The following is a 17,659-nucleotide window of genomic DNA, read 5'->3' on the forward strand; positions in this document are numbered from 1 at the left end:
TCGTCCTTCTTTCTATGTTGAAATATTTTGGAAACAATTATTAGTTCTGAGGCTATAGGCGTATTTATAACAGCTGAGTTACTTTTTGTGCAGACTTTATATGTATGTGATGGGAGGTAAATTGGGAAACCTACACCATGGCTGAATAAATGTGAATTTCCCGGGATGGAGATTCAGTCAACCGTGAATTTTGTCAATGGATTGCCAAGTTTATCAGACCTCATAGGAAATGAGGGTGTGTTCTGTAAATAAAATGGGCAAGTAAAATTTGTACTGTTGGCCACTTAGCTATACATTATATGATGATGATTTATATTGTAGGCAAAATATATAATTCTTGATTATGAGAGCTAACTTGGGTACGCACATATATTTGCATGGAGCGTACTACACAAAGACCACAGGTTTATTGAGCAAGCACAGCTTTTGAAAATTGACTATTCACTTGTCTTCGAATACGGTCGTCGCAAGGCAAGGTCAAGGTTCGGTCATGTAGATCGTGTGATTGTGTTATTCCAAGAAAATGATCGAAAAATAGATAGGATTTATCTGTACAAAACAAGCAGCAATCCTGGTAATTGTGTTATCATTGATCATCTCTTAATTACAGGCTTTTATTAAAAGGGCATTTCATGATCCACAGCCTCATCCCCCCACTTTTCTTTAAAAAAGTTGAGATTTTGATACCACTGGAAACCTCTGGCTACATTATGTTTATATACCAAAAATTTCTTGCAGATTAATTCGTTTAGCAAAAATATCGTCAAATTTTAATTTTGTTCTGCAACAGTGGCCTATGAAGCAGTTTAATATACATAATTATGCATAACTCGCAAGTTACACAAAATCGGAATCAACTAAAATTTTGGGAATAAGCTTTTTTCATGGATATCTACTGAAAAATGTCATAAAAAGAGGATGCTAGGATCACAAAATCCTCCTTTAATAGAGATTTGACCGGCTTGACGCCCATCAATTGTTTTTGGTATGACTGAACATTTTGTGCAAGCTTGCTAAATTTCTGGAAGGAACTTTCTGTTTTCCACATTTTTCCCCACCATGAGCTGTACAATGAGGTTAAGACATGATAGAAAGAAAGAGCAGATTTATCTAACCAGAGATTTATTTTGTAGGTTGCTGTCAGTTCAACACATACTATAGTTGTAACATTTGAAAGGGATGTGTTCACCTGGGGTGAAGGCAAACTAGGAGGGCTTGGACATGGAGATCTGAATGACAGATATCATCCGGAAGTAGTGGAAGCACTCAAAGGCAAATCTATTACAAAGTAAGTAAAACACCAATTTTGGATAGTTATTAAATAATTAATGTTTGGAATGTTCGAACACTGGCAAGGCAAGTTTTGATACACCCAAGTCGTGGAAAAATTGTAGTTGGCCCTGGAATCTGTATCATTCTTTGAAGAACAGGCTTGACTGGAACAATTTTTTCTGCTCTGAAAGCTTGAGAAAATGTGTCCATGATGCAATGTAGCAGGTTGGTGTGATCACAACTTTGAAGTTATTATCTCATTGTGTGGATGTTAAATGGAATAGCCCTGTTCAGAATGACATAGTAATCATAGTTCTTTTTTCCCCTCATCACCCCCACCTAACATCCCCACATATTACCAAATACTACATTCTGGGTACCTTTTCAGTGGGGTGGAATAGATTACACATTGGGCACTTCCAAACCAAATCACCATCAGACACCATGAGATGTTAAGCTGAATATATACTCCATCGCTGAGCGACAAGCGATTGGTTTTGACCAATGAGGGAGCGTGGTCTTCCCAACGCATCAAAAAGCCCTCTACCCCATTGGCTAAAAACCAATCGCTATCGCTCAGCGATGAAGTATAAATTCTGCTTTAGGGCCATGTAGTAAATGAATAGAACTACACCAACAAAAAAAACATGAAATACATAATTAAAGCTGACAGAAATCCATTTCTTTATTTCTTTTGTAACAAATAAGTGAGTTGATCAAACTAAATGAGTTGGATGTAGTCCATGTTCCAGGTCTATCTTCCTTGTAATTTTGTGATTTTTAAATCATTAGATTTGCTGACAGACAGCCATCAAAATTTAATCATGTGTGTAATAAGAATATAAAGGTTAATAAGAGTTGATCAATTAATATTAATATATTTAAAACCAAAGAAATTTAAAACCAAAGAAATTGTTGTCTGCTGAGGCTGTGTGTTTAACCTTGGCAGTTAGCCATTTTGTACTCCAAAGCAGCCTTAAAAGTTAACTTATAGTACTCCAAGCAGCCATACCAGTTAACCTTTTTGTTCTCCAAACTCTTGATGTACTATTGAGCTATTCCATTTAAAATCCACACTACCCATGTGGAAGAATTTGAAAATATCTTCCACAGGGGGAGTATGAATTTGAAATGGAATGAGCACATTGGGCAGCTCCATTTGAATTTCATACACCCTCTGAGAAAGATTCAACCTGAATCGTCAACAGAGGGAGGATGAGTTTCAACTGGAACTGCCTGCTGAAGTATTCATTCCATTTGAAATTCATTCTCCCCATGGAAGATATTTCCAAAATCTTCCACAGGGGTTGTGTGGATTTTAAATGGAATAGCACTTTTCAGATCCGTGACATCTCATTAATTTCCCTGGACCTTGAATTCTCCTGAATTGAAATATGTATTAGCATTTTACTTTGAAAAATCAATATAACAGGGTTGTAGTGCTAGTTTTCATTCCCCCCGTCAACATAGGCCTAATCCTACCAAGGAAAATACGCATGAGGTGTCACTGGAATTGAAACAGATAATAGTATTTGTGTCGGCTATATCTGTTCTAGACATCCAACTCAATTTGCTTGATTATATCACATACTATGATCATTGAGCTATGATTTTACAATCTTTATTGATGTTTGAATTGATTTATTTTTAAACTGAAAGAAATGTAGACTTCAATACTACCTAATAATTATTACGCAACAGTAGTATAGGTATGCAAGGCCTCAGGTGCTGTAAATAGTTGCTGTTGTTTCGATCCAATTGTCCAAGTATACTTGGGTAGTATAGTAGTCTCTATTTGCTCTCAGTTTTAACATTTACGACTACATACAAATCTATATTATGTTTTACAATAATGTTCAGTTCCTAATCCAACACCAAGAAGACAGTTAATTTTAAATGAAAATGTGTGAACCATCAATCATTTGCACAACTGGTAAGGCAAAAAAAACATAAGTATCAGAGCCAAAATGAAATGCGCCCTCCCATTTTTTTCTTTGCCAACTCAAACTCTGTCAACATATAAGCTTGGTATTCACAAAATTGTTAAAAGTTACATTGATATTTTTTTATGCACATAATGAAATAATGTTATCAAATAGTTCTTCCAACAAAGACATTTTTTACCAATATTTTTAAATAAACAATTAGGGAATAAAGGGATAAAAAATGAATTTGACAATTTCTTTGAGTCAAATGCAGTAGCTCTGAGACACTTTTTTGCCTAACCACTATTGTTTACAGCAGTTTTTTTCAGCTCAGATTATTAGTCATGGATGTCAACACTTTGATCACCTGTGTGGAATGCATGAATATGTAGCACCATTAGGTCATAACTCTGCACCAATTTAGAATAACTGTTGCCACCCTAAGAGATTTGGATTAGTGTTTAGGTTTTAGAATTTGGACTAGGGTTAGGCTCAGTGGCGTGGGCAGCACATTGAAAGTGTGGGGGGTCAGGTTGTTCAGTTCCCCCGAATGGAGTCTGATTTAGGTGTGTAAGGTGCGGTTTTAGCGTTTTCCCCCGAAGGACCAACAAAAGTGGGGGGCATTTGCCCCCATTTGCGCACAACATTGGTTAGGCTAGTAAAAAAAGTCAATGTTTTTTATTTGTCAAAATTAAAAATATTCATTTCATGCCTGTAAATTTTATGAACATAGACAAAAAGTTGATAAAATGTGTTCTATAAATTCAAAGTGTATTAGTTTTTAACTTTCGTAGGTTGATACAGGTCATGAAGTGTAAATGGTATTGATTGTACAGATATATGCTGAATTTTAACATGTTAAGACTCTTATGCTGGTTTCATACTACTCTGCCGCTTGCCGCTGAGCGGCGTGGCGCACGCTCATTGCAGACAAACGGACACAATAAAGGCTTGTCATTGGTTGAAACGCTCTGCCGCTTGCCGCAGCGGCAAGCGGCAGGAAAGTATGCTGGAGGCTTAATGGTGTGAACTGAATTCTGAATGTAAAATTTAAAATAAATTGATTGCATGCCTGATTATAATTAGACTGATGATACAAAATAGAAAGGAAACTTTAAATATGCATTCATGCTACTACTTCTAATAATATTACATGTACTAGTTGACTACACAGCAGCTATTCTCAAATCATTATCCAAAGGTTTCTGTCATGGGCAGCATTGCATACTGGATGTGCCATAATTCAAGCAATATTTATTTGTTTCGTTATTTTCTTTATTTCTTTTTGAAGTGAATGTTATACTACTATTTTAATTCTTGCTGCTTACTTTTGGTGACTAGACCATGGTAAAGTTTTGAACCTTATCTCAAAGAAGCAAGGGGAATGTTCTAATTATGATTAACACCTTAATGTTGATTTACTGATGAGACAACTCTTGTAGACAGAAGGTGTCCCCTCTCTTCCTTAAAGCCATATTATAACATTTCTGTAAAAATAGATTAGTATTTATTTTCCATAAAATGTTAGCTTTTACTGTTAGATATGTCCCGTTTAATTTTGAGCAGAACAAGTGAGGTAAAGCAAAGAAATTTGGAATTTACTACTAGCGCCAGTACAAGTTACTCCAGCGGTTGTAATATGGTATGACCCTCTGATGTGTGTGTGTGTATGTATATCCCGCACGCCGTGTACGTACTCTGTTATCGCATACGTGTTCGACTAATATTTCCATCATAATAATAAACAACAGTTCCTGCGTTTTATTCAAAATCTCGGATTTTGACAAAACTACAGCACCTAAAGTCTTGATTTTTGCAGAGTATCTTTGTTTAATAAGGTATATTACAATCATGTAAAAAACATAATTTTTTTTGAGGGCGTTCTCCTCAGCAAATGTTATAATATGGCTTTAAGTCTACTGAGGGGACATTCCACGGTTTTGGGATGAGGGTATGTACTGTAAGTAACCAACACTTTTTCCTCACTCTCTCATGCCAGGGACTTTTGATATAATATTAAACAGCATGTGACTTGCTTCTTGTTCAAGAGAGAGGACACAGTTTTGGCTACTCACCTGACTTACATTTGTCCCAAAACTGTGGAATGAGTCCCAGCAGTGTTTATTGATGAATTAATAAACTAATTTGCAAATTATGTGAACTTCTATAACTGAAATTGTAATTAGGCTTTTATGTATTAAATTACTTTATCACATTAGCTGGAACCCATCAGTTTTGTTTTAGAATGATGTACGGTCACCAACTATACATTTTTCACTTTTTGTATCTTTCTCCCCTTGCCCAGAAACAGTTACCGTATTTGTTCCAATAAGCGCCCATGCCCCAATAAGCGCCCACCTACGGTATTTTCAATTCGCTAAAGGGCATGAAGGGTACCATTAATGTTGAAGTGCCAGAAAGGCGTTGATACAGTGAAATAGCTGGAAGTCCTGTGTAAACTTGCAATACATTTTCTGCATCAGAAAGGCTACGGTACCGGGTACTAGACCCTCTAATAAATGCCCCTTACGAAAAAATTAGGTAAAACAGGTAAAAAATAAGCGCCCACCCAAAATGACTTTGTTAAGCGCCCTGGGTGCTTATTGGAATGAATACGGTAAATTAAGTTTAAAGTCTGAGTAAAGGACTGATATTTCTCATTTTCAAAGTTCTGTAGGGTGATTTTAAATGGCAAAAATGGCAATCATGTTTGACTTTCCCTCTTGTTAATCCAGAACGGTGTCGGTGTCCCTTTCCATCTTTCATGAGTACTATCTATGTTATCGGTGAAATTTAACGGCACATATTCTATTTAATCATCCTTTGCTTTGCTGCCCAATCCTGTGAAGAAAAAAAGGAAAAGTAGGCATTTGCATCATTTGTGAGTGATAGAAGACAGATTGTTTTCAAATTAGATTCCAGTCACCAGACACCGCCAAAAGACTAATATTTAGAGAATAAAAGTGTTGCTTTGAGACCCAGCCATGTCTCCAACGTCTCCATTTACTAACATTTTAAAACTATTAAGAACAATCCGGTGAAAATAGGTATACACTTTTCAAATTTTGTGTGCAGCCTTTGTTTGTGTTTGTTGTTGTTGTTGTTGTTGTTGTTGTTGTTGTTGTTGTTGTTGTTGTTGTTTGTTTAAAAAAAAAAAAAATCAAATAAATTTTGGATTTATTTAGTGGCTTTTTCCAGATCTCGGAGGATTAAAAGCGCCATAACTTTGCTGCTATGGTGAATCATCATAATCAGATCTCATAGGCTGCTTGCAGCTGAACCCAGCGCAAACCTATCCACACTTAAATTGTAATTGGGTGGAGCAAAATTGGGCTTATATGATGTCACAATGTTATTCTTTTTCCCATACCTCCATAACCATACACCATAGATAGGTCAAAGAATACTTTTTCTGAATCCTTATTACCAGTGGATCAGGATGGTGTGAGTTTTGAACTTGACCCTCTGTGCAAAGGTCATGACCTTTTTCTAGTAGAATGAGGGTACTGTTAAAATGCCTCCATGGGGTAGCCTCGACTAATTAGCACTATAAGTACTATTTATCTGCCAAATATTACAACTTTTAACATGATTTGCACGATTGTAGTGCATGTAAACAGAAACTGAAATCAATTGCACTAAAATTCCATTGGGAAGGAAGTTTCTGATAACCAAACAACTAATCACCAATTTTTGCAGGAGGAAACTGGAGATCCCGGAGAAAACTTCAATTGGCAGTACATGTTGAGCTATGGTGATGATGGGATACTGTACACAACATATAATCTCATTTATTTCTGAACTGCTTCGGTGGATCCTCATAAATGTTGGTTTATGTTTTGGAATTGCCTTCTGTATCTGTTTCAAATTAAACCAACAAGAAAATCAGCCCCCATATTGAAGAATGGGGCACATGTACATGTATAGACCTGGTCTGACCTTTTAGGTTCTTGGTCCAGTCAAATTGACCATGTGGGAGATAATTAATGAGAAATCCCATGTATGCAGGCATTGGCCTAGGACATGCTATACATGTATGTATAGGAGGAGGTATTATGCCATTGCATTGGCATAAGGAGGAGGAGTACATTATGCGATACTTATGTTCCATTGGATTTTCTTGGGTTGATAGATTTAAGCTATGGTTACCATATATTAAAATAACATGTGTACTAGTATTACTACCTTAAACCTTCAGGAAAGTAATATTTTTCTTACCATTCCTTTTTGTGAGATATGCTAATCCATTTTCCTGAGATATGCTATGCCATTTTCTATTTTCTCAACTCTGCAGGTTTGGAAATAAAGGAATAAGCTATGAATAACATTAAATAAATTGGATGCGGATGATTTTGTAGACAAGACAATACACAAATAGATTTTATTAATGCACCTGTCACTTGTATATGACACGTACACTATAAGACCCCTAGAAAAGGTGCATTATGGGTGGGCCATAGGTTTGTCAATGTCAGTCACTTTACCTGGGTGCATCAAAAAATGTCCATCATCAGGGTTTCACTTTCAAAAGCAGCATTTCAAAACTTGCTTATCAATCACTAGTCAAAATAAAGTTTCACCTCCTCCATAAAAAATCCCCCCCCCAAATACATTCATTTGAGTACTGCATGCAGCAGAACTGGGGTTTGATTATGAAAATATGCTATTTTATATGTCAGCTAAAAAGTCATTTTTCAAACAGCAATATCTACCGATCATTGTGGGATAAAAATAAAATGGCACCCTAGTTCGAAAATATGGTGGCGTGATGTGCTGTATAGTTTTGTGTCATGTTATTTGCATATTTATGAATATTAATGAGCTGTTTTGCATATTTTGCCTACATTTTCATTAATCCACTCAGTCTGCAGCTTAAACGCAATAACTGATCAACTTCAAACTTGGTTTGCTGATATGGTGGTGTGATGTGCTGTATAGTTTTGTGTCATGTTTGCCTATATATTGTTTATATTTACGAACCTTTGTTATTTACACACCTTTGTGTGGGGCCCAACTTAATAACGAACCTTGTATTTCTAGTTGAAGATGATGTCCGCATAAATCATGCAAATTAATTACTAAATGTGTGCGCTTTCATCGAAAAACTAATCGGGTGATCAGCAGGAGTCGATGGTTCTTTCCACCTGGTTTCGCTACCATACGCCTGACGGATCTTGAGATAATTTGTTCACAAACTCTGCTATCAATTGGGATGATTTTTGCATAAATTATGCAAAGTAGCTACTTTAATTAGCATATTTTTCACTGAAAAACATACAGGCACAGAGCAGAATGGAATATCCTTCCTCCCACCAAATAGTGTCACCGTAGGTCGTACGGATCCCCAGTTAGAGCTCCTGACAGACACACCCCCCACACCCCCCCCCCCACACACACACACGGACGGACAGACAGATAGAAAAGTGTTTACTAAGTCTCAATCTGAACATAGTTCAGGCGAGATAAAAAGCAAGCTTTAAGCAGAAAGATTGAAGAGTAAAGTATACGTACATATAGTCTTTTCCAAAAATCAAGACAATCAGCCCAACCACTAGACAAACTCCTACTCCTACAAGTCCTGAACATGATATAGAACAGCCAACGGGAGTAGAAACAGCAAAAGCGCCAAGTTCAACTGGCATCTTGATTTTAGGCTTACAAAAAAACAAACAAAAAAAAACATGTGCATCTTTATAATACCCTGTACTCAGAAATTACCTTGCAAGTCTACATTCTTTTTTAAACAGAATTTTTATTATTATTCAGTGGTCACATTTTTTTTCTTTAACTGTATTGTCTATATGTTGCTGAAAAAAAAATGTGATATTATCAATCATTCATCATTGAGATGACAATTTAGGCAAGATGAGTTGGAGTCAAGCTTTCCACAATATTGACATCTTGCATACATATAGGGTCCACAACTTATAAGTTCCTCCTAAATACTTTTTAAAATAAATCGAAAAATATTTGACCTGTAAATTGGTATGAGTAGCCGTATTTGTTTTACACATATGGACCAAATTATAGCGTCACACGTCATTGCGTTCAGTCACAATGGTTCATCTAAGTTGCATCTGAGTCCATAGGAGTCAGCTCTCAAACAATACAGTAGGCCAGGTCTATTCATGTGTTTGTTAAAGAAACACTGACTGCTATGGATTCAGGTGCAACTTTTAAAATGGCCTCTTTTCTCACACAATTAACCATTGTGACTGAACGCAATGACTTGTTACGCTATCAATTGGTCCATATGTGTAAAACAAATAGGGCTATACAGATCTTTTTACATTTTTACATTTCGTAAAACATTTTTTGACTTATTCTAAAAAGAATTAGGGGGGAACTTATAAGTTGTGGACCGTATATTACACACATAGGCCCACATTAATACTGTCATACTCTATTTGTTCCATTAACCGCCCAGGGCGCTTAACAAAGTCATTTTGGTTATTTTTTACATCGTTAAGGCCTATACTACGTAAGAAAGGCCCAAAATGTACAATACAATATATTATATTTGTACATGTTTAACACATAGCCATTGGAGTTACGAGGTTTTGCCAGAACAGCAACGTTATCAGGGAGCAGTTAAGACTTGCACCAGATTACAGGGTGTATCAAAATGATACCCATCAATTTTTATATTTATTGAAAAGCCTCTTCCAAATACAACATTGGATACTCTTGAAATGTCCAGAATGTATAGTTTATGACTTGTCTTAGTTTATGACTTGTCTTACAATTGATGTACAAATTATTTGGATCTTATGTTGAATTTTGATGTGTTAGGTTATCTATTGTCAATGAAAACTGATGGGTACCAATCATTTTGATACAGCTTGTAGTGTATTAAGGCCAGAGTAATGGAAGACACCTTCATCCACGCCCAAATTTGAGATTTTTTGATACTTATGAACACTAAGATGTTTTCTTTCACTTGAAACTGATAAAATACAACTTCCTAATATTTACTCGTATATATTTTCTTGATTTATTTCATTCTTTTCAACTCTAAAAAGTCACATTGCTCAAGACAGTTTCGTAAATTGGCGGGAAATAATGAGTCAGATATGCGCGAATGCGAAATATTGTGATTACTCGTGCGATTCACTTGCATGACGCGGCGCAACTCTGCGTGTATGTCCAACGCAGTCAAGGCACATTCGGTATGCTGTTAACGCCAGCAAATGTGGTGTAAACAAAACAAAAATTTGCAGTCAAAATGCCTACAGAATAAAAAGGGCAATGTTTAGCCGCTCCCTCCAAAATAATGAAAACAACATGTAGTGCACACAAGTTCCAGGCATGGCCAATTTTATGTGCTAACGTGCAACACTTATACATGCTTCCATTAACTTGCATTCGCATAAACGCTATATAAGTGTGGATTCTTCACGGGTTAACAATGGTTGGCTCCTGTATAAAGGTATAGGAAGAGTTGATAAACATGATTCACTGACAGTAAAATTCTAGTTTGTTTAAAGGGAAGAAGTACACCAAAAATAATGGTCAATTGGCAAGCCAATTTGACCTATTGTCGTGGTCCAGATTTGCAATGGTTTTTTACTTTCTCTTGCTACATCGTTTGAGTAATGGAGCTGGTAATTTGAGGTGGCAATCTTTGCAAGTTTGTTCATGAAAGTTACTTATTTTGCTGGGAAAAAATGGACAGGAAGTGTTCTATTTCGAGCAATTTGTCACAAAAAATTGTGCAGTTTCACAAGAATAATCTCATTCCTAGATTTCTTACATGCTACACCAGGTTTAACTTAGGTGTTAAAAGCAATATAAGTCATCTGTTACATGTTTACATTTTAGCTTTGCCAATAATGTTACTGTGTTTTATGGAGGTTTAGATTTGGAGCATGTGTATTTTTGCAGAGATCTCTGAGATATTTGTGAGGATAGTTTTACATAGTAGTATTTTCTATGTGAGATTGTAGAATTCTAAAGCTCTCAAATGCATAATTAACTAAAACCTATTGTCAACAGTAGAGTGTTTGCTTATTGAATTAGTTCAAGTGCTTGACAAGGACAAAGTAATCAGGGTTGCTAAATCCATGGTTTGGTAGCCCAAATGGGTAACTTTTGAAGATTTTCCACAATTTCCTGTCCCACAGAAACAGATGGTTAAGAAAAAAATTGGGTAGCTTTTCAGCAATGCAGGTGCAATTTGGATGTCTTGAAGGCCTACATTTATTCAACTAATTAACAGACACAGATAAATTTGGGATAAACTTAGTAATTGGAATCCTTGAGAGCGTTCACATAGTAAATACCCCCCCCCCCAGTTTTTGTCCAAGAACCGCTTTGGATGTCTTGAAGGCCTACATTTATTCAACTAATTAACAGACACAGATAAATTTGGGGTAAACTTAGTAATTGGAATCCTTGAGAGCTTTCACATGGTACATTTCCCCCAAAGTTTTTGTCCGAGAACCGCTTTACTCAAGCAAAAATTCCTGTGTGGACATGCCTATAAAGACAAATATTTATTACTGCTAATATTCCTGTCAGTTTATACCTGAAAAAAAAATTGACAAATGGGGACAGAGTTTGGCTTTACCCCTGCACACTAAAATGCTGGCTATGCTGTTGTTCCTAATTATAAGGCCACCTTTGTTTCAGATGGATATTTTATTGTGAAAGGACCTATACACCAGGCACAAAAAGAAACTCGTCAGTTATATTCATCCTTGCTGTTCTATAACTTGATAATTTTGGATTATTCTGAAATATACATTTTGTTAATTGGACTGTGCTTTCTTATTTGACACCTTGTTCGTGAAAAACGAACAAGAATTGACCAAGATATGCTCCTCCAAAGCCTCAAACCCCAAAATCAAAAGTCGCATTTTCAACGACTTTCAATGGGAACGCATCGTTGTATTGCACACACGCACCACGGGCCAATCAATAAAGCACACTGTAACAGGCGCAATTGAATCGTTAAAATTGCAACTTTTCATTTTGGGGTTTGAGAGTTTGGAGGCGCATAACTTGATCAATTCTTATTCAATGTTCACGAACAGGGTGTCAAATGAGAAAGAAAAGTCCAATTAACGCGGCTGTGTACTCTAGCCATTGTTTCTTTCTCAAAATTGAGTTTTTATGATATGTTTGTACCTTGTTATGTTTTTTATAAATACAAGGAATGAAAATCCAGATTTGTAAACTCCAACTGCAATATTTTAAGGATTTTATTTCACTATTCCACTCGTGTTTGAAATTGAAAAGGAAAGAAAATCTTTGTTGTACCAGCAAGGTACACGCCAACAACAACTCATCGCGTTGCGTGTCGCGCAATTTGTTAACGCACAAATACGCTGACGATACGCTGACGCTTATCTGCATGCGCGGCGCATCTTATGGAAACACCACGGAAGCACTGATTTCACAAAAACCTAGTGGTCAAATGGCTCCGTTTAGCTGATAAAATGTGGGTTTTTCAAGTTCTTTCCCCGATTTAAATGTCAAGTTATGAATGGATTTCGCTCAAACTTCTCAAGGGGCTGTGGATTTACCCGATGTTCACGTAATATAAGTTACAAAAACGAAAACTGTCGCATTCTCCTGTGAGATTCGATGAAAGTGCAAAATGTGACCACTTTAAACTTCAACGCCATTATTTCAATGTTCATTTTCTCGGTAAAATGACGATTTAGGTACTACGATAACTCAATAAATACAGCATCTATAGGTAAGCAAATATGATCATCGTAAAAAGCATGATCGACTCAAGAAACGGTTTTCTCATTTTTTTATATTTTGGTCTATTTCCGATTTTGGGCATCATTTTGGGCAAATAGGCGTTTTTGAATTTTAAAAGTTCATTTTGATGCCTTATATGGTCAATATCTCAAAAAATAAGGCCAATATCAAAAAATAAAAAACCGCTTTTGGAATGGAGCCTCAAGATTGAGCTAAAACAAAATAAAATATTTTGGAAAGAGTGTTTTTTGTTATGATGTACCTAACAAATATTGCCAAAAACTCACTTTTTTGTGATTTTCTTCAAAATTGTTGTTTTTACCCCAAATCTGTATTTATATTAAGATTTATTGATGTCTTGCCTTCATAAAAATGTATACTTTTATATGTTTTATGCGAATAATTACAAAGTTATTGCACTTTTACTACATGCATGTCTGAGAGTACACAGCCACCTTAACAAAATGTATATTTCAGAATAATCCAAAATTATCAAGTTATTGAACAGCAAGGATGAATTTAACTGACGAGTTTCTTTTTGTGCCTGGTGTATGTCATTGCACAAGAAATACAATAAAAAATTTCCACATAGCCCCCGAATTAAAAGTATTTAATTATTTTTGTAATCACTCAAAAGCATTTTGTGAGAATTTTACATCCAAAATAAGTGCTATTCAATTTTTATGGGCCTTTTTTTTATATTTTACATTGTGATGTGCCCTCAGTAATTTAATTTAATTATAAAACTTTGTTTACAAGCTGAAAGTATGTCATGAGAAATATGAGACCAGAGGAAGCAACTTGAAAGTGATCATGCAAAAGTTTGTGTGTTGCGACATGTTTTAGGGTAAAAAACCTTAAATGCTGTAAACAAAGTGAATCAGAGTATTTTCCGTATTGCTCAATGTTCAGTGTATTGCACCATAGAGAAAAACCCACAGGAAGTGATGTAATGAGAAAGGTTAATGTATAATTAATCTTGGGAAATCCCAAGCTTGTATCATTTGTGAAGATGTGAATGAAATGATGATTTATGAATAGATGATGGGTTTTGCATGAGTACTGGTATAAAAAGCTGGTATAAATAAAGAAATGTTATAACCACAATTAAATACCGGTGTATTAAAAAAAAACCAATGTTATAACCACAATTAAATACCGGTGTATTAAAAAAAAACCCAATTTGATTTATTCAACGGTTATACATATATCCGAACATTATATAATATTGAAATGTCAAATTTCAAATAACAATTGAGCTACAGCACTCGTGGTGCTCTTGTTAAACTAAACATGCTAGGAACTTCATACTTGGTGTATATATGACACTTGAGAACAAGAAAATCAGAAAAATGTAAGCAATTTTTAATTTGCATATTTAATTGGCAGCCATCTTGGATTATAGGTAACAGATTTCAAAATAATACCATACCAGGATGCAATATACCGTAGATGCTAGAGATGAAACTTTTTTTAAATGAAAGATAAAAAGCATAATAAAGTGTGAAATTAGACTTTTTTATAAAATGCTTCATTAAAAATTTTTTCCTGAACCTGATAACGGCATAATGCCTAAAAAATGTGACGGTGCATCAAAGCAGAAAAATATTCAGAAATCTACTTCCACATTTTTCACAAATAACAAAATACACATTCTGTGAAAATTTTATTCAAATCCATTGTAAATACCAGGGTCCTCTGGACCCTTGCCTTTGAAATTTTAAGAGTCCTCACATTTTCAAGGGTCCAATCCCGGACCCTTGCCTTTGAAATTTCAAGGGTCCTCACAGGAGTGAAATCTGCCTGTAGTGGAGGCTATCATGACTGGGACTTACGATACATTTACGTAGATGTAGTACATGTATGTGATGCTATGTATTAGCTACGGCGATCATAGTATGTAGATTGTAGAAAATTTTAAAACTTTGTTGAAAACTTGATGGGAAACTAAAATGAAAGTGTACTCAGGGAGCTGGATGTATTATGTGAACCAGATTTTAAAGTAGAAAAACAAAACTAGGATTTTCTGCGGACCCGTATCATTGGAAATTTGCAGGTCCGCACCTACTTTCATGGGTATTTGATGCAAGGACGCGCCTTATTTCAAACGCTGCTTGTAAAATGGCCTGGTACTATGAAAATATCCTAGAAACATCTAGAAACACCTTTGCAAATTGTAAAAGAAGCAGGCACTTGATTTATTACAATTTGGGGTGGAGATAACATGATAAAAGCATGATTATAAATGGGTGTTTTTGCTGCTCTTCTACCCTTAAATATCCTCCCAAGGAACTTGGCAGGTGCTGATTCCACCATTGATATTTGCAATTGGCTATGGTGTCCTGTACATATTTGCTTTAAAATGATACAGGATATTGACATATCCTTGGACATATCCTGAGGATGCATGTTAGTGTCTTTAAAGCCAGTTTTAGAAACCCACTTGTACTAGTTGTTTTTCATTACATATGTTTTACTTTTTCTGGATTCCTGTGGTCATTTTGTTTCTCATTTATTTTCTTTTTTGTTGCATGTAAAGCGCATTGCTCACTTGTTGGAAATGCGCTACATTAAGCGTCGTTTGTATGTATGTAAGATAAACTCTGCAGATGATATGCTCTCTACACCCCATTGCATGGTAAAAGAAGACCTAGAAGGCAAAGAACATCCTAGTCTTATGTGCAAAAACTGTTGGGGGACTTCGACAACTTTTTACTACCAGATGCCATTACCGCTTTGGCTTCAAATCGTAAATAAAATTTTATTTTTGAAGATTTTCACCATCAGAAATCTAATGCGTGTGGGGGACATGAGACAAACCTCTTTTTATTTTGGCCTTATACGCCGTAGAAGTGACATCATAATCAGATAAACTACCATAGCAATGAATACAATTTTTGAATAGAGCGCCCTGCACTACAAGCATATTGCACTAATTACCTGTGTATGTCAGCAAACATAGATTGAATACAATAGCGCTCTTTTCAAAGATACTTATCTTACAGGTGTGAGTGATCAGCCTTTGACATCTATGGTTCAATGCAGTCAATAGTCAAAATTATATTCATCTATTACTGGTTTAAAGTGGCAAAAATGGCAAAAACTGGCAAAAACTCACATATAGTCACTCAAATATTAAAAAGTAACACAGAAAGATATAAACAGTAACACAAAACTTTTAATGAATCATTCAACAACTCTTCCTATTCCTCTGTACAGGAGCCAAGCATTGTTAATCGGTGATGAATCCACACTATTCATGAGCGTATACGCGAACGCAAGTTAACGCGTTACGCAAAAGCGCGTAAAATTCGTCATGTCTGGAACGTATGCGTAATCCATGTGCGTAATGCTGGTTTCATACTACCCTGCCGCTTGCCGCTGAGCGGCGTGGAGCACGCGCATTGCAGACAAACGGACACGATCATATTATACATACATAATATATAAAAACGAATTTATGTAAATAAAGACCTATGATCACCAAAAAGTTTGAAGTTCAATTCTATAGACCACTTGACATGTGACGTCATTGCTCGACAGTATGCGCACGCATTAGGGCACTTTCCATTGTTCTTTGCCCTGCAGTGTGCGTGTGCATCATAGTTTGTTCAGGGCATGCATATTTTAAATCTCCCACCACATTTCATACAGTACAAGAAAGCCATTGAACAGTGAAACCAATCCCTCGCCTTTGTTGATAAACATTGATGTCAAGTGGTCTATAGAAATTCTTACCTTAAATTGTTACAGCTATAGACAATATCAGCTTGTGCAGATCCACTGGATGAAGTTCCAACAATGCTTTGCAATGTCAATCTAAATGCAGGCTGGAGATTGATCAAAGCTTGAGCATGTGACTGCATGATAACTCGTGACTTGGGTAATATAAAGTTTCTCAATCAGTTTCGATGGCCTATGTCACAAGATGTTTATTTGGTCTATGTCACAATATGTTTGTTTATACATACACCATTGAAACATAAGGACTGAGTGTAAAGTCAAAGGGCAATGTTTGTGCGCTATACATTGTGTAATTCACTTTCATTTTATTTCCTTCCCTTAATGATGAGTACTGCGTACATTCTCTATATCAAAAAACAAAATTGTCAAAATTATAACTAACTAGAGTGGTTACCTCACCATAGCTGAACCATGACCTTTTGGCAGTATTGTGGTAGATGTGAGATGTGGGGAGAGGGTATACTTTCTTGGGATTAAGGGGGTACTACACCCATATGGTAAATTTGTGACTATGTTTGCATTTTTCTCAAAAAATGATTATACACTGGTAACAAAAGTTATGTATATTATTGGGGCAAGATATCCAATTACTACACTGAAATTTCAGTGACTCAAGACAAGCGGTTCAGCATATATGATAGGAAATGAGGTACATACTAGCGGTACCTTTATTTCTTATCATAAATAACTAACCGCTTGTCTTGGGTCACTGAAATTCCAGTGTAGTAATTGGATTCTTGCCCCTATAATATGCATAACTTTTGTTACCACTGTGTTATTAGTTTTTGAGAAAAATGCAAAAATAGACACAAATTTATCGAGGGGTGTAGTACCCCCTTAAGGAGATATAAAAAGGGCCCAAAATAGGAATATTGACCCATGTCTTATGAGGAGTCACCCCCGCAGATGGGAAAATTATTTGGATTATGTTTTTACTTTTTCCTCATACATTTGTCATTTGACACCACCGGGGTCATAGCTTCTTGGGATTCCAATAAGGACCC

General features: G+C 35.9%; 1 protein-coding gene and 1 long non-coding RNA gene across 2 annotated transcripts in view; one reads left to right on the plus strand and one right to left on the minus strand.

Moving 5' to 3' along the window:
• LOC140142948 (uncharacterized) overlaps positions 1-17,659 on the plus strand; it is a 75,626-nt gene that overhangs the window by 13,002 nt on the left and 44,965 nt on the right. The window contains 1 exon segment of the mRNA XM_072164976.1: positions 1,134-1,288. Coding sequence (XP_072021077.1) covers positions 1,134-1,288 — 155 coding nt within the window.
• Positions 3,412-16,863, minus strand: LOC140143103 (uncharacterized). Its single transcript, XR_011857615.1, has 4 exons — positions 16,650-16,863; positions 8,709-8,851; positions 7,416-7,485; positions 3,412-6,038 (listed from the first exon to the last, which is right to left on the minus strand). It is a non-coding gene; the product is annotated as an uncharacterized lncRNA (long non-coding RNA).

This window comes from Amphiura filiformis, chromosome 20 (genome assembly GCF_039555335.1).
Source record: "Amphiura filiformis chromosome 20, Afil_fr2py, whole genome shotgun sequence".
Classification (NCBI taxonomy): Eukaryota; Metazoa; Echinodermata; class Ophiuroidea; order Amphilepidida; family Amphiuridae; genus Amphiura; species Amphiura filiformis.